This window comes from Gopherus evgoodei, chromosome 19 (assembly GCF_007399415.2).
Source record: "Gopherus evgoodei ecotype Sinaloan lineage chromosome 19, rGopEvg1_v1.p, whole genome shotgun sequence".
Lineage (NCBI taxonomy): Eukaryota > Metazoa > Chordata > Testudines > Testudinidae > Gopherus > Gopherus evgoodei.
This window is the reverse complement of record NC_044340.1, coordinates 8,051,298-8,069,185: the sequence shown is the minus strand read 5'-3', so window position 1 is coordinate 8,069,185 and position 17,888 is coordinate 8,051,298. Positions and strand designations below refer to the sequence as shown.

The 17,888-nt window shown below is 45.1% G+C and overlaps 1 protein-coding gene across 4 annotated transcripts in view; it reads right to left on the bottom strand.

The window, feature by feature from the left end:
• The window catches only part of FLI1 (Fli-1 proto-oncogene, ETS transcription factor), a 116,415-nt gene that overhangs the window by 20,719 nt on the left and 77,808 nt on the right, over positions 1-17,888 (bottom strand). For all 4 annotated transcript variants that reach the window (XM_030538189.1, XM_030538186.1, XM_030538187.1 and 1 more), the window contains 2 exons: positions 17,060-17,263; positions 7,291-7,359 (listed from right to left, as the gene is read on the bottom strand). In XM_030538189.1, coding sequence (XP_030394049.1) covers positions 7,291-7,359; positions 17,060-17,263 — 273 coding nt within the window. The remainder of the gene's footprint in view (positions 1-7,290; positions 7,360-17,059; positions 17,264-17,888) is intronic.

Here is a 17,888-nt window from a genome sequence, read left to right as displayed (position 1 = left end):
GAAGAGGGTCAGGGAGAAAGGAGACAAAACACTAACTCTGGAATTTCAAAGGAAAACAATTTTTTAAAAAAGAAAAGAAACCAAGAGAGCTAGCTACCGTCTCTCCTGGATTCCTAAATCCCCATTTGGCCACAGAATCATCATCATAATAAGCGCACACACACACACGCGCGCACACACACACACCACCACCAACAAAAACAACAACAAAACCCAACCACCGACCCTCCTCTTTTCCTGTGCAATGGAACTAAAAAATGGATTAGGAGTATTTCATCAGCAGGAGAACAAACTGCATCAACAAAAATCATCACACTCAGAGACAATTAAAGGGCGCAGAGCTCTCTCTGTGCATTCTCTGACATGGGTAAAAGTTGAAGTGGTCCAAAAACCTTCCACACAAACAAGGAGTGTTACCAACATAAAAAACCAAAAAACAAAAAAGAACCTCTGGTTGCGTGAGCTGGCTAATATTTTTCACATCAAAACCTTTTCTTAGTCAAAAAAAGGCTTTGTTTATGAACACAAAAATTAGCAGAGAATTTTCAGGTTTAATTTAGCAATTTTTTTATGAACACTGAAAATAAAAAAGCTATTTTTCCAGTGTCTCCTGTTTTTATTTTTCCTTTTATTCCTCTCCACCCTGCTTTCTGGCTGCAAAACTGATAAAAAGAAAAAAACCTGAAATTTTGAAAAACTTCACACCAAAAATTTTTCAAAATTAAGTTCTTTTAGAAAATTGAAAAATGAAAATGTTTTCAAAATATCTGTACATTTGGGGGATTTTCAGTCTCCCAATTTCCGTCAAGCCCTAGCTCTTACCTGATGGAATGAAATGGCCTTTTGCTGCACATGTGCAGCCATGTCTACCTCACCTATTCATAACCCTGTCCATGCAACCATGAACGCCATGCAAGCAAACACATGCTCACACGAATGCACAGCCCTACTCTGCATACAAACACAAAGATGTACGTAACTCAAGCAGACACATTAGCTCTAATTATCTAGACTGGGTGCCTAAAGCTTGGCTCCTAAATCCATATTCAGGCACCTAACTAGAAGGTATTTAGGGCTCCTTTGAAATTCTAGTTCATGTCTTATCTGCTTTCCCTCTAACCTTCTTCAGTGGCAGCTGGATGATAAGATTGCACATGGCGCAAAAAATAATAGCTCTTTTTGCTGGAGGAAAAGGAAGGATACTGGTTACTTGGATGGATGGATTTAGGAGCCTTACTTTAGGCACCCAGATCTGCAAATGTTGGCCATCATTAGAACTCAATTATATTGCAGTTGGTTAGGGATAAGGAAAGAAGGGAGAATGAAGCTGGCATGGGGCAGAGAGTGAGAGAGAAGGGGAAAGACCTCCTGATTTTTAAAACACACACACAATATGCATCACAATCCACCACACCCTTCAAATACACAAACAGGCCCCTTCCACCCAAACCTTCACATCCACAGCTCTCTACAAGCAAACCAACACATAACTGTTGATGGAGGAGTGGGCACAGTTTAAAGTTTCTGGTGATATGCAGTGGGGTTCAGGGAAGGACATATAAACCCTGGCAGAAATCTGGGGGGCACGTGCCCCCCATGTCCCCCCACGCATCACCTCTGTATTCCACAAACACCGACCCTAATTTCTATGAGCAAAACTTAACACATATGAGCGAAACTTAACACACATGTGCACCACCATGCACGAGACACACACTACTTACGCGCACACATACGGAATCTTGCACATCCACACAAATGCTTCTGCACATTTGCTAAGAAAGGGCTCAATCCTGCCAGGGGTTGAGCACTCTGTCCCAGTGCAGCACAGTTCTTAGGCCCCCCATGTATATTTAAGCACAGACCCACTGGCCTCGGGAGGAATATGTGCTTTGCTGGATCAGGGCCAGATGCTGGGCACTTTGCAGGGCTAAGCCCTTAGGGATTAAATCATACTTATATATGTATAAACTTTGCATTTCCCTGCAGAACCCTATTTGAATGGTACAGTATTGTAAGGAGTGAGTTACTGTGCTACCAAGTCATTTCAAGTCGCCATGGATGTGTACAGTTAATGTGCGCCCAGATTCTTCTCGTGTGTCTCAGATATCTACACGATCCTACCCAGCACTCCAGACAGTCAAGTCATGGAAAAAGAAACAGACTTCCCCTCCACTGAAAAGCACTAGATGGGCCCAAACCATTCCATTTAGCAAGGAGAGTAACCTCATTTCATTTACCAGAAAATTGTTCTGCAGCCAAAAAAGCCTGATGATTCTCATTAGAGCAATTTCTTTCTCAAAGGCAGCTGAAGACAATTTGTACCGATGATGCTAAATACTGCACATCTGAGCATTTACGAGGTTCAGGAGCAAAGAAACGCAATGTTCAGAGTCCTTTAGACCCTAAGGGTATATCTACGCAGCAGCTGGGCAGACAGACACGTGTTAGTTCTGCTGGAGCTAGTGAGCTATAAATAACAGTGGCTGAGGCTAGATGCACAAGTGTGTACCCAGTGGGTCAGGCAGGTTTGTACTCAGGTAGCTAGCCCGGGTCATTGCCCATACCACTGTGGCAACACTGTTATTTTTAGCATGCTAGCCTGAGCAGAGCTAGCAGTGTCTGTCTACCCACAGCTGCGTTAAGCATAGCCTAAATAATCAGAGTAGAAAATGAATATGCCATGAGCACCTGCCTTCCACATTTACAGTACAGTACAAAGTTGAGCGATGTGAAACTCTGATTTTGAAAGGCACTTATGCATGTACTTAACTTTAAGCATGTGCTTAAACACATGCTTAAGTGCTTTCTAGGAGAGGGATCTAAGGCAGAGGACACCTGCAACCAGTCCATTTAGCCTGATGGAAAATTGACTATTTTCGTTTGCTAGTTAATGGCTAAAGCCCTTCTTCAAAGGGTTTGGTTTAGTGATAGGTAGCCCTTAAAAGGGATGCCCAGACCATCAATAGGCCAATGGTCCGAGACACACAAGGATTGAATATATTTTGTTTTATATTGTGTAAGAATATGCATCAGATATTTGTTTTGCATTTGATCTTGAATAAATAGATCCTTTGCATTATCCAAGTGAGTTCCTAGACAGTGCACAAAGAAATATATAGTGGGGTTAACCAAAGAAGCTAACAGGGTCTTTTCTGTCTCTGACTCTTCTGTGATGCTATGACAGACACAGAAGCAGTGTGGTCCAGTGAAGCAAGTAATGGGCTGGGATACATGTAATCTTGGTTCCATCCCAAGCTCTCTGCACCACCCTGTGTGTGTGTGTGTTGCTTCATCTCTCTCTGTACTTCTGTTTCCCTTTCTGGCTACCGCCCATTGTCTGTCTTGCTTATTGGGGTCTCTTATTACGTGTCTGTACTGCACCTAGCAAAATGAGGCCCTGATATTAGGTGGGGGTCTCTAGGCACTATGGAACACAAACAGCTATAATAATGATTGGAAGAAAGGAAGCAAGGACAGACAGAGAAAGTGGAGGCAGATGTGTCCACTGATTGCTCATTTGACAACATGAGGACGTTACCCAATGAAAACCAATGCAGCCTTCAGGATTTATCATTCCATCCTAGCTTTTGAACAAATAAATACATTCTTAATTTAATAATCACAAAGAAACAACATTAAAGCCCACAACTGGACCCTGGTTCAGATTTTGTAAAAACCAGATTTACAAAGAACTAAGGCCAGTCAACATTCTTCTGTGATGATGATTATTTATTACTTAAATTCAGTAGGAACAAAGCCAAATAATCATTCCCCTGCAAGGTCTCTATCCAAATCATTGCGGCCTTATGCTGCAAAGTGAAAGTGACTAGAAGAAACTGACTAAGTCTGTTTCATTTTCAAAGAGACGAGAAAGACAGAAAATAAATGAACAGCTTAAATGGTAGAGCATAACTTAGATTTTAAAACAATTCCTTCATATTTAATCATTTGAGATGTTAAACAGAGAAGGAAAAATACATTTACATGAAAAAAAATGGATGGTTTTTAACCTGAGCATTTCTCAGCCAAAGGAAGTGTTGACTTGATATCTAGTATCTCGGCATTTTAAAAAGTGAGCTAAAAAGAAGCAAGTGAGGCCTTGTATTTGAGGACCAGCCAGAGGCATGGGCAAGTTGGGCTCAATTCTGATCTCTGCCACAGATTTCTTGTGTGACCCTGGGCCAATTACTTAACCTCTTGGTGCCCCAGGTCCCCATCTGTACAATGTAGACATCATAATTCCCAGAGTCTTGACTTCTCTGTTTAGATTGCAAACTCTTTGGGAATGCGACTGTTTCATATTATGAGACAGCACAGCACCAATGCAATGAGGCCCAAAGCTCAGCTGAGGCCTCTTGATACAGCTGTAATACAGCAATAAAAGTAGTGTAAGGTACTAACACTGCTAATATCTACGGCTTTGCTGCCACATTTTCCTACTAAACAAGAATGTTTTTATCTTCCTTGGTACTCTCTGAAAGAGCCACACAACTAACAGGGGAAACGAACTATGGTGAAACTGACAATACTAGAAGCTCTGTCAAATGCACTTAAGGAACAAACTGGGGGTGGAAAAATGGAAACCCCCACCCTTCATTTTTCCCTTTAATATCCTTCCTTTTCTGTGATCTTAAGTGTGACTTGCAATGATAGCAGGCAAAAAAGAAGTCAGCGAGAAGTGTGATTTTTACATGGAGGGTCTCCTTTTAACCAACATGCCCAAATCCCCGCTCTCTTGCTTTTATTTTTAGCAACACCACCTGGCCTCAGACAGAAAGAACACCACCCTGGATGTGTGTGCGTCTGTTTGTGTTTATGGGGGGGGATAGTGGGCAAGTGGGTGCTTATGTGTTTTCGTATTCAAACAGGAGCTAGCCAAGCTTTTATTATTTTTAAATAGATGACTGTTAGAGTAGAAAGAGAGTGGGAGAAAGGCCCGGTTGGCTTTGTCTCTGTAATGTGCCGTGTTTTATCAACTGACGACTGGCTCATACAGAGACAGCAAAGAGGAGGGGGCACCAGGGAATAGGCAGCTCAAGTGGGCGGCTATATTTGGGACAAAAGCAGCACCTGTAATCAGCACCATTAATCCACCTCTCTCTGAAACCAGGGACCAGGGTAGATGTTTGAGGTTAAATGCACGGTGGTGCACTCGGAAAAAGGCCTGTGCTGAAGTGCTGGCTCAGAGAGCATAGCTAGTCAAATGGAGCCGCTTCAGATATCACATGCAGCCGCTCTTTAAATTCGTGATCTTGGGCTACACCCGCCTGACGAGTTAGGGGTGTGATCCCCCTGCTTGCGTACACGTGTGCTAGCTCTCAGCGAGTTTGTGCGAGTATAAATAGCCATGTAGCCACGGTAGCATGGGTAGCAGCATACCTCTAGTGGTCAGGGCAGAGGACTGGAAGTCAGGACACCGTTACTAGCACTTACAGTAGGAGAAAAGGAGATAGGACTCCTGGGTTCTATTTCTGGGCCATGATAAGAAGTGTCACATGGTTACCAAGTATGGGACAGGGAGCTAGGATTCCTGGGTTCTGCTTCCAGTTCGGACAGTAGCTCACTGTGAGACCTTGAGAAAGTCACTTGACCTCTCTGTGTATCAGTTCCCCTATGTGGACATGGGTAATATACATAATTAAATATGAATTTCCAATACCAGTGTTGTCACCTCTTGTGAGTTGTCCAATATTTGTTTCTTTTTTATTTAAGCCCCAGCTCTTGGAGTCAAGTGACACAATGAGAATCTCTTCTTTCATTTTTTAAAAAACCCTATATTTCTAGCCCTTAGAGTTGCAGAGAACATCTTGAAAACATGATTAGGTTGTAACCTAAAGGCTCAAAAACCAGATGGCAAATAAAAAGGATCCAAAATATATTATTTGTTAACTCTTATGGTTTTTAAGCCCCATTTCAAGATTTTTGTATGCTTAGGCTTGGCAATACTACAATAGTCTGCAGCATGGTACTAGCCAGAGAAGTAGGATGGACCAATAATCAGGCCATTTGCTTGGGAGAGAGGAAACCCTCTGTATTTGGTCCTGCCTTCTACTATGCCCAGGAGCAAATCAATTAGCCTGAGCTTCCCCTCTATACCATGGAGATAACGGCACTGCCCTAGCTCACAGGGACATGAAGCTATAAATATATTGAAGACAGAGAGGTGTGTGGATACCCCAGTAATAGGGGACAGATAAGTACCTTACAAAGAAGGTACTTATTCTAATCCTGTCCCTGCTGCGTGAGCTTGGACTTTCCCCCTTTCTCCTGTCTATTTTAATTGTAAGCTCCTTGACTATATGTCTGTACAGCACCTAGCACAACGCAGCCCCAAATCTGGCCGGGGCATCAACGACCTACCATAGCACAAATAATTAATAATGTGACTACCCTGAGTCCTCCAGTCTCCCCCAGATGCTCTTTTGTCCAGACATGTCTATTTATTAGCTCAAATCACGGGGTTCTTCTGAAGCCAAACTTGCTGTTCTTGGTGCATGCTCCAGGGCTTTGAAACATGTTGTGCTTGTTTTTGTGTAGGTGGAGGGGGTTAGGTCTGTAAACACTGGGTGAAGCTAGGATTTAGACCGAGTGCTTTCTAGGGGAAATAGAATTGCATAATGTAGGATATAGGAGCTGTATGAGGGATTGTGAGTTGGGGGATGGGTGTCACATCTCTGTGAAGTGGATTTACAGCAAAATGTGAATCTTACACTGAACCACTGCAGAATACAGAGTAGAATAACGCAAAGTCCCACTAAGCCATACTGGGGAAAAGCAGCTGGTAAGTTTCCCCTACAGCTATAGCGAACTCAACATAGGATCTGGGATCAGAACTGCAAACGCAGCCACCCCCTGCTGCAGGCTTCCCGTAGGTCTAGACGGTTATTCAGCCAGCAGCAATCTCCCCTGGGTGGCTGCATGCCTCCATAGAGGGTTAACATGCAGCCACTGGGGGAGGCTGTGTGGCAACATATCTCTTGAGGGTGCATCTTGGGACATCTGTGAGTCATGGAGGCTGAAAGCCTGAACTGTCTAACTGCAAGGAGGCAAACCTTGGTGCCCTGGAAGGATTCATAGGGGAATCTGGGCCCAGAGCCTCTCTGTCCTGTGCAGGGAAATGCACATAAGCAACCAGTTCATTTAGATCTTCTCTGCTCTGAGCTGAATCCTTTTTTGGATTTAAAAGAGGGAGAGGAGGGAAGAGATGGTGAGCTGGAGAAAGAGGAACGGGAAGAGTGTGGGAGAGAGAGAAAAGAAAGGGGGAGGGAGAGAAAAAAATAGACTGACCTTCTTTGGCCGCGAGTCGTGAGGAGGGGTCTGTGTGGGTTGGAGTGTTGTAGACCAGCAATGAGCTACCTGGAAGGCAAACAAAGGGGGTTACAGTAGTATTTTCAGGAGGGCAGAGGAGAGCCAAGGGGTGGGAAGATGTCATCACCCAGAACTAGGGGCCAGATTTTCCAAGAGCTCAGTATGTCTGTTGCACATGGGGCGCTGAGCTCTCCCGAACCCCTTGCCAGAAACATCACAGTAGGGGCTGCTGCACGCTGAACTTGGCTGAGGATCCGACCCGATGTCTCAATGGGAGGTGAGTTCTTTGGGAAATCTGGCCCAGCCTGTGGCCACTGAGCCTTGAAAATCTGGCCGTGAACGCTTGTGCAAAATCTATTCCTTAGAAAGCCTGAATCACCATCCACAGCGAATTGTCTGGTCCCTTATCAACTCTGGTTTGGGACTGTATCTAGTGGGTGGAGCAGGAGGCTGCTAGGCAGGGCTTCCTGATGCTGGGGTATGTCTATAATGTGGATTTTGCTGTAGTTCTGTTGGCATGACCCCTTCGTGTAGAGTAGACAGAGAGGGTGGGGCTCCATGGGTGTAAAAATCTCGCCTCCCTGAGTGACGGGAGCGACAGACAGAAGCATTCTTCCCTCCATATAGCTTTGGCTCCCCAGGGGGTAGATTTTTTATAGTCCTGAGCAATGTGACTATGTCGACCTGACCTGAAGTGTAGACCAGGCATTAACATGTGACCTGGGATAAGTCATCCCTCTCTGTAAACTAGAGAGAGTGTCTAGGCATGGCTCAGTAGCAGCATCTCTCTGGTGTTGCTGTTACGGGACCTGGCTGGAGCTGGCAGGCAACAATAACGGGTGGAAAAGTGAATGGGCTGTTTGGCAACCTCACTAACGGGTCAGGATTTCAGTCCCTTCCGTCTCAGCTGAAGGTTCAGCCACTTCTTTATTTTACCCGCACTGTTCCACCCATCCCTGCTTCGCACTTCCTACAGCACTTGCTGTGCCTGGATCTCGAAGTATTTCGCATGCATCTGTCAGTTAACCCTCTCAGTGCCGCTGTGCACAGCAGTGGTATTCTAGGCATTCTGCAGATGGCAAAAGGAAGGCATGGAGAGTCTAAGCCCAGGTCTACACTGGGGGCAGGGGGGAATCGATCTAAGTTACACAACTTCAGCTACATGAATAACGTACCTGAGGTTGACCTACTTAGATCTACTTACCGCAGTGTCTTCACTACGGTGAGTCGACAGCTGACGCTCCCCCGTCGACTCTGTCTGCACCTCTCGCCGGGCTGGAGTACAGGAGTCAACGGGAGAGCGCTCGTGGATTAATATATCGTGTCTAGACTAGATGCGATAAATCAATCCCCGCTGGATTCTCTAAGCTGCCTGCTGATCTGGCCGGTAGTGAAGACATACCCTAAGTAATCTGCCCAAGGCCACAAAGCAAGTCAGTGTCAAGTGGTGTCCTGAATGCCTGTTCCATGTCCTGCTCTTGACTCCCACTTCCCTCCAGCAGAAACATAAAAAACAAAGCCCTGAAACTGATGCCCCTGCAAATGTGACATTGGCTTACAGTGTGGGAGGTGGTGTTGCAAAATATTGGGGTTCTAGCCCCAGCTTTGCCAGAGGCATGCAGGATGAAATTGGCTAAGTCACTTTGCTTCATTGCTCTATGCCTCAGTTTCCCCATCCACTGATTAAAAAGTGTTATCTAAGCGTTAGGTATTATTACAGAAATGGTTGTACAGCACTTAGGCCAACAGCACCTCTAGAAGCTACTGTAACACAAATGGTCATAAAGGAGGAGGAGGGAGCTCTTATTTTATCCAAACCAGATTGTCCCCATCTCTGGCTGTGAAACATTTCCTGTTTCACACATTGAGACTGGAGATGGACATGAGCTGTGAAGGTGGGGTCTGAACACTTCCAGGGTGCACATCCAGATTTTTGGACTGGCAGCTACAACCATCAGGTCTAGGTCCCAGTGTTTCAAGGGGTTTGGATCTGGGTTTTTGGTGCAGATCCCAGGTCTTTTGTTCAGTCCCTTCTCTAAGCAAATGTATTTGAGATAGACGTGCATGAAGTACCACGGTAAAGAACACGTCACAGAGGGAAGGATTTATGCTTTAAGTCGGCTACATGTGTGGGCTCCCTGGGAGGGATCGGCCCTCTTCCCTGTCCAGTGCTTCATTTGTAATGAAAGAGGTGCTGAAGCTCAAGCAATTTTTTTACATTCATACTGATGTGGCAAGCCCAGAGGTGCCAGGGCTAATGAACTGCCACACCTAGAGGTGCCGGGACTCAGCCCGGCTAGTCTGGCACAAATTAAGCACTGATCCCATCCCCCGTGAACTCCTATGGACGCAGTGGGAGCTCTTGAAAGCAGGCGTGTAATATGCATTTCACGCTCGTCTCGTTACAGGTATTTACCCTGCATGTGCTTCTGGGGTCACTTTTCAATGCAACTCTCTGAAGGAGCCTCCACTCAGGAGGGTATGCATGTGTGAGGGGCGACATTCTTAATGGGACTGGGACCTCTCTCACTGAGGGCTGATGACGTGATCTAATGCAGGGAGCAATCCTGGCCTGTTGTGGATAGACCATCTGTGCCCCTGGCGACCTTTTCCACTGCTCATGAATGATTTGAACCCCCTTAATCTGGGAGACCTGGTCCTATGTATTTAGAACATGGCTGTACCTGGAGTGTGGCAAACATTTTGGCAGGGGTCTGGGATCGGTGTGCACCTCTCTAGCATTGACTGAGCAGGGTCTAAATACTGAGCCCTGCACAAGCAGTGTCTACCTCCCTCCTACTCACACCAGCCAGACCCTTACCAGCATTACCCCCCTGGCATTTGTCGCGAGTCTTGCCTTCCTGCTAGCTAGGATGTAGGCTCCAAACACCAGTAGCACCAGCGACGCTGGCCCAGATGAGCACTGCATTCCCGGCACCGCAAACACAAACCAAACTCTAGCCTTGTGCAAGCCAGCATCTTAATACAGTTTGGAGGTGTTGAAAGGCAGCCTTGGGTAGCTGTAAAACATAGTCCCCTCCATCCTGAGCTGATGCTTGATGCTACCGGATGAAGCATAACACAGTGGAACTTTTAAAGAGTGTTGGATGGACAATTTGGCAAGTTGGAATGAGGAGGGGGAAAGGGAAAGGAAGCAGCTTGATACAGGGCGTCTCCTATGTGGTGTCCAGACGCCACAATGGAGTGTGTAGTATATATACCAAGAGAAATTAGACCGATGTCCTCTTGCTGCTGCTGAAAGCATGCAATTGCTTTGGCCACTTTTTTCATATTCATATGAGTTGGTTTGTGGTTCAAGTATTTGTTTCATAACACTCAGGAGGGACCGGCCCGACATCTCCACCCTTCTTTCATTTGCAAGTTTATTTGAACTAGGTCCTGACTGCAAAACACCACACGGCTTGCCTCAGCCAGACAGGGAAGTGCTGGCCGATTCAGAAACACAGCTTTCTATGACTAAACAGACTGCAAATGCCTGGTCGAGCAGACTGGCGGAGCAGAGGAGGTGGGCGGGGAGGGAATAGAACTGAGTGAGCTTGTAAGAGCAACCTGCAATTACTTGATGCTCAAAAATGCAGGCTGAACTGCTGGAAGGGAAGGAACCTCCCTCAGTTTAATTGCTAAAATTTCTCACCTTTGCCCAATGGTCTGAGGTTTCTGGTGGGAATGCCACAAAAAAGAAAATGTGGTTCCTATTAGAGGCTTAAATGAAGGAAGAAGAAAGAGCGAACAAGCCAGTGACACAGAGATCTGGACAGAGAGAGGCAGATGGAGAGAGAAAGGGCCAGCCCCCGCAGCCCTGACTTCATTCATCCTTGAGCAAAACTCACACTGTGACCGAGAGCTCCGTTTTCACCCCTGTCAGCACCTATCCTAGTCAACAGGAGTTTGGGCAGAATTGCTACTGTGTAAAGACATCAGGGTTTGCCCCCTAGACAGAGTCTTAGCAATGAAGGCTTAGAGTATTACAGCGGTTGTCTGCAAATGCTCCATTGTGCAGGAAGAACTGTACAGCATTTGGTGTATGTGGGAGGGGTAGCCTTACAGCTGTATTCTTTTAATAAGAGGAGATGGAGAGAGTGTGAGACAGAGAGATTTTTATCCACAAATCCATCCCTGCTTAAAGGGCAGAAAATTCTGCTGAGTCGTAGCCGCAGGAGCAGCCTGGCTCAAACATGACTGAACCTGAAATGACTTGGCATCCCCCCACTCAAGAGTGGGTTGTACCCATTCCCCTAATGATGCAACCCCCTGATTTTCTGAAGGTTCTGGGTGTCTTCAGATCGCTCGGGAGGATCAGGGTTCCACTGTCTTTGGAGCCAGAGTTTTGTTTGGCCTCAATATGGGGTCAAAATCACAAACTTCTCCTCTGCTACTACCCCTAAATACAGTCTGCTTGTTGTTGTTTTTTCCAGCCTCTTTTCTTTTGCACACACACACATGACCTGCCCCCAGTGACTGCAGAAGGAAAGGATGGGAGGCGACCGTCCGTTTGAAGTTCATCCCAAACATAGCACAAAGACATCCAAATCTTGCTTCCCACAGCTGGCTGGCTGCATATTGAGGCTTCACCAGGCAGACTGTGTTTGAGAAAGATACCAGCACAGTGGTCAGTCCAGGCTGCAGACTGAAGAGGGGAGAATGGCGAGTAGGAAAGGGTTGGGGATGGTGATAGATTTGGCCTAAACTTTATCTTTCCAGTCAAGAGGCTGCAAGGCAAGCTTAAGGAAAGAGTATCTCTATGGGGGAATGAATGGTGTATGCCCTGGGAAAAGCAGTGAAAGTTTGGGTAGGCTCAGACAAATAGGGATAGACGAACCAGTTCCAGGTTTAGCAGTGGCTCATTTCTGCTGGGATCACTGGGGCTGGGGGGAGGAGGGCAGAGGCAGGATGGTCCAGTGGTTAGGGCACAACCTAGGCCTGGGTTCAATTTCCTGCTTCACCACAAGTTTCAGAGTAGCAGCCGTGTTAGTCTGAATCCACAAAAAGAACAGAAGTACTTGTGGCACCTTAGAGACTAACAAATTTATTTGAGCATAAGTTTTCATGGGCTACAGCCTACTTCTTCAGATGCTTCACCACAGACTTCCTGTGTGGCCTTGGGCAAGTCACTTAGTTTCTCTGTGCTTCGGTGTCCTATCTGTAAAATGGGGATAATAGAACTGCCCTGCCTCACAAGAGTGTTCTGAGGATAAATGCAGTAAAGATTGTGAGGGGTCAGATACTACGGTGATGGGAGCCATGTAAATATGATAGATAACCCCCTTCACCCACAAATGGGGGATATATTTTAGCCTATAGACTTCCAACTCCTCAGGAGTCTCCTGTACTTTGTTGCCACCATGTGTCCTCTGCCCTCCCTCCCAGTAATGCAGCCAGATGTCTCCGAAACAAACAAGGCCACAAAAGGAAAATAAAAGACCATCTCCCCATGGCACTGAGCTCAGACACTCAGCACTAACATCCGCTGGAAATCAGTCTGGAAAAACAATAAACTCCCTTCGAAGGCGTTACTCCACCAGGGAGTTACCCAGCAATCCAGAAACCAGACTGTCATTAGGCAGACATAGGAACAGCTGCGTGGAAAGGAATTCTCTTCAGCAGGCTGCCTGACCTACGCTCACACAGGAGCTTGCTTTAAGGTCAACGCTTGCATGGCTTTGGCAGAGCAGCCCAACTAAGGCTAAAGAAGCCAATGGGTCTGAACTGGGTAAAATGTATGAGTGCAAAAACCAGAGTGGGACTGGAGTCTTGGGGCAAGAGTCTGCTCTCAGTTATAGCAGTGTAAATCTGGAATTACTGACAACTCTTTCTCCAATGGAGTCACTCAGCTTTGCACAGGTTTAATTGGGATGAGCTCATCTAATCTATTCTTCCGCTGGGACATTATATTTTCTGATTGTTATTCATTTGTATTATGGTTAGCACCTTAAAGGCTGCAGCAGAGGTCATGGCCCAATTGTGGGAGGCACTGTAAAAACATCTAATGAGAGACAGATAGCCCCAACATGACATTTAAATAGACAAGACAGACCAAAGGAGGCAGAAAGGTCTTATCTCCATTTTACAGATGGGGAAACTGAGGCCCAGAGCGATGAAGTGATTTGCCCAGTACTAAATGGGAAATTTAGTCATAGAGGTAGGAATTGACCATTTGGTTTTGTCCCGAACAGAATGAAAACAAATATTTTTTTAAATTACCTTTGAAGCAGAATTTCCTAAAAATGTCAGTCTCAAAAAATGTTTATTTTGGAATTCTGAAACGTTGTCTGGAATTTTGTGTATGTGGGCTTTTTTCCCCATGTTTATATTATTTTCACACTCTTGCATAGCATGCCTGTAATAGGAGGGCATCACATGGCTCAATCCATTACAGAAATAGGTGCTAACGGTGCAGCTCAAAGAGGGATCCAACTCTTCTCTAGTTTGGAGTGTTTGGGTCTGGGGTTAGATATCTGGGGGTTTCATAATACACATCACTACAGCTATCATGTCATAATAGAATAGTTAGAATAGCCTATTCTTTTTATTTTATTTTCAAAATCATTATGGGCAGCTGCTGCTTCGTACTGATTGAAGCAGCTTCTCTTGATAAAAGTGTCTTCTGTTTGAGTTGTAATGAAACAGCAAGACACTTTGACAGAATGTCAAAGACACTGTACTGCAGTTTAATGCCTGTCCTATCCTTGCTAAATAGTGGCTCTTTGGGTCTATGGAGATTGCATATATATATATGTGTGTGTGTGTAAACGTAAGGGTGTGTGTGTGCACACACACCTTCTAGCTAATCTAATCTAATCTAATCTATCACCTGCAATTTTCTTAGACCCAAAGAGTCTAAGAGTCTATGTACCAAGGATGGGACAAGTATATTTATTATAAAGTTAATTTCACGCCCTTGCAAGGTGCCAGGCTGCTATCTCTGGGGAATGGAATCTTCTATTTATCCACAGAGCAGGTGGCAGTAATGAAATGTGTGCTTTCAACCCACGAACCCTGATTCAGCCAGTCTTTCCAGAAAGCTTGGAAACCTCTTAGAATTTGGCCCAAATTCTGGGTTTAAACTCCAAACTAAGGAAGATAGACCTGAATTGCTGTTAGATGCACACAATTCTGGTACTGCAGCTCTATACACACAACTATTGTTTTACAGTATAGTTTTGGTGTAAAAAGACTCCAATTCCTGCTAAAATAATTGAGAGTTGCACCTATTTACACAGGGCTTAACTTGGCCCAACATAGCCTGTAAACAACAAAAGAGCATGGAAAAGATGCCTACAGCTTTCCATTGGCCCATCTCCTATGTGTGACCTTTACCTATGGATGGAGGTGGGAGAGGGTTCCTGATTGGAGCTGGGGCAATACAGGAAAGATATTTATCTGCTCAAATTCAGTAACAAATGGTGATTTAGAAGCATGCATGACTTTTTCATAGTCACTTTCTGCGAAGGCTCAAGCTTTCCCAATGCTCAAAAAAAGTGAATGTTTCATGCAAATATTCAGCCTACCAGAATTGAAAATCATTTATCTGCTAGCAAAATGTGCAATTCGCACTGCTCCCTTGAGTCAGGCCTTGTCTACATACAGAAGTGGTGTCAATTTCAGTAAATCGGTTTTAAATAATCATTTTTCTGTTTTCCTAGCGGCAAGGCGCCCTAGCCATGGACCAGCACACCACTGTGCTAGGTGCTGTACAAACACAGAACAAAAAGTCCCTTCCCCCAGGAGATTACAATCAAAGTATAAAACATGAGACAAGAGATAGATACAGACAGATAGATGGGGGAGCACATGGAAAAATCACTCCTTTTAGTTAAATAGGTGCAAATTTGTTATGTAAGTGTCAGAGTGATTTGTATATTCATTTGTGACATTCACCCTTGGAATGTTATGTGGAATAACAACCATATCCTGAAGAAATTTGCAAATGATTTGGGATAAATCTGATTATTTTGTGATCATCCAGCTACGGGTAGTGGCCGGGGACGGGAGTTCAAATCCATCAGTTCAGTTATTTGTTGTAAATTATTCATTGAGCTCATCTTAGCTCACCTTACAAAATATGGGTGGGGTTTGCACTGGTCTAACTGTGCTCCCTCTCCCGTCAGTGGTAAAACTCCCATTGTTTTCAGTGGGAGCAGGGTTAGACCAATGCTGAATGCTTTTGAAAATTCCATCCTAAATATCTGACTGCATTGCCTAACTGTGTTGCTGCACTGGCCAGATGGGAAGCATCTCCAGCTCTCTGTAGATTATAAGAGTTATACACTATCCGTTTGTAAGAAAATACACACTTGTCAGTCTCCCACACCGTGCTGTGCAGCACATAGAAAACTGATCAGGAACAACCTTTCATTTCTCAGGTTTTACAATCCCGTGAAAACTGTTCCAATCCAAGTCATAACCCTCTGAGCCCTGGAAGGATGAAGTCAGGGGCAGAAAAAAGGAATGCAAATGCAGTGGATAGAAAAGAAAATTGATGAGCTGGAGTCATGTAGGATCTATCTACTTATGAGGCCTCTCTTATCATCACATCTGAGCTCCTCACAATGTATTTATCCTCAGGACACTTCCAGGACCCACACATCTCTTGGGTGTGGTGCTCTGTCCCATTAAGTGGCCCTATGGCCACTTAGGAAGAGATTAGTGAGTCTGCTCTACAGCCTTAGCCAACAGCCACATGGCTTTTAGCTCATGCATTTAGCTTCAGAGGTCCCAGCTTTGATCCCAACCACCAACAACTGGGGTCTAACAGCCTTACAAAGGGAAGTGTTATTATCCCTATTTTACAAGCAGAGAGAACCAAGGGATTTGCTTAGGGTCCTATAAGAAATCTGCAGCAGAGGAGGGATTTGAACCAAAGTCTCCCAAGTCCCAGCCTACTGGGCTCACCACTGGATCACCCATACTCTGCGAATAATGCTATAGCTCTTTTCAAAGAGTAGCCCATCAGGCTATTCACTAACCTTGTTTGGTAGCCCACTGCAGGAGCTTACTAAAGCAAAATGGATTATTAAAAGAAGAGTAGGCCCTCCCAGGCCCTGCTGGGGTAGGGCGGTGCTCAGGGGGACGGGACCAAAGAGGTTTAACAAAATCTTGCTACCTTTGAACACAGGGTTATTCACACCATGCTGGCTTTTGAGCAGCCATAGTCAGCGAAAATCTCTCTCATATTTTCTCCTCCTTCAACAAATTCCCAGAGGAACAGAGGACTTGCCAGTCTGGCTCAGAGCCAGTTCAATACCCTGTCTCTGATGGTGGTTCACACCAGTTTCTTTGGAGGAAGGTGTAAGAACTCCGAAATGGAAAATTATGGAATAATCTCTCCATCACTTAGCAGTTGGCTTAGTCACTGAAGAGAGTCTGTAATGTTTTTTTTTAACATATAGCCATGGATATTCCTATTATCTACATAAATACGCAGGTCTTTGTTGTCTCCTACTAAGTTCTTCCCCTCAATGATAACTTGAGGCAGAGAGTTCCACAGGCTAATTTTGGCTAGTGTCAAACAATATTTCATGAAGTTAGTTTTGATTTGCCTTTCACTCCCTTTTGTTCCTCCTTTTCCTCTCTCTCTCTCTTTTCTCCACTCTTTCCCTTTCTCCTCTCTCTTCCTCTTCACCTCCGTTTATCATCCAAGTTCAGCGTGAGATGTTCAAAACTCACCACAGCCTGTTTCCCTCCCCCTCGCAAGTAAACATTGCACCAGCATCAGAGAAGTACTTACTTTCCCTGAGGTAACTGAGGTGAGACAACAGAACTTCCGTGTTGTAAAGGGAGGTGACTCGCAGGAAATCTTCTTTGTTCATTTTGCACAGTTCCTTGCCATCCATGTTCTGGAAGAGGGATGTGTCAATCTCCATTAATCCATACTCCTTTATAGCCCACTCCAGCCACTGGCGCACGTGTTCCTGGGTCCACAAGGTGGGATCTGGCAGAAGAAGAGACAGCTGGTAATTATCGTGCCCAAAGGGACAGCCTGTCACAGGAATGTCACGCTATCAGTCAGTTAGCCCCCTAATAATACTAGCTAGTGCACATTTCATCTACACATCTCAAAGGTGGGAAAGTATAATTAACTCTGGTTTACACATAGGGAAACTGAGGTACAGGACAGCAAGGGACTCACCCCTAGTGAGATAATGAATCAATAGCAGAGCCAGGAGTAGCATCCAACTCACTTGGTTTGCATTCAGATGCACTATCTCCCAGGCCACCTTTGTAGTAGCTGATTTACGACTCACCTCTTTGAATAAAAAGCTCATCTCTTTGAAGAGATGTCCTTGTCACACTGTCAGGTGCCTTTAAGCTGCACAGCTATAGGAGGGATATGGAAGTCACCCAGCCTGTCCTGAGAGCATTACAAACTCCTAACAGATGGTCTTTTAAACTTTGAGAAGGGTGGTTATTATGGTCAGCAAAGGGAATCTAAAAAATTCTTGCCTAAACAGCTCTGTTAACCATGTATCTTTGAGTCACGTTAGCTGACTCAGCTGACAAACACAAGTTTTCAACCCCATTAGCCTTGCAAAACAAAGGAGGGTGAGCTGGATTCT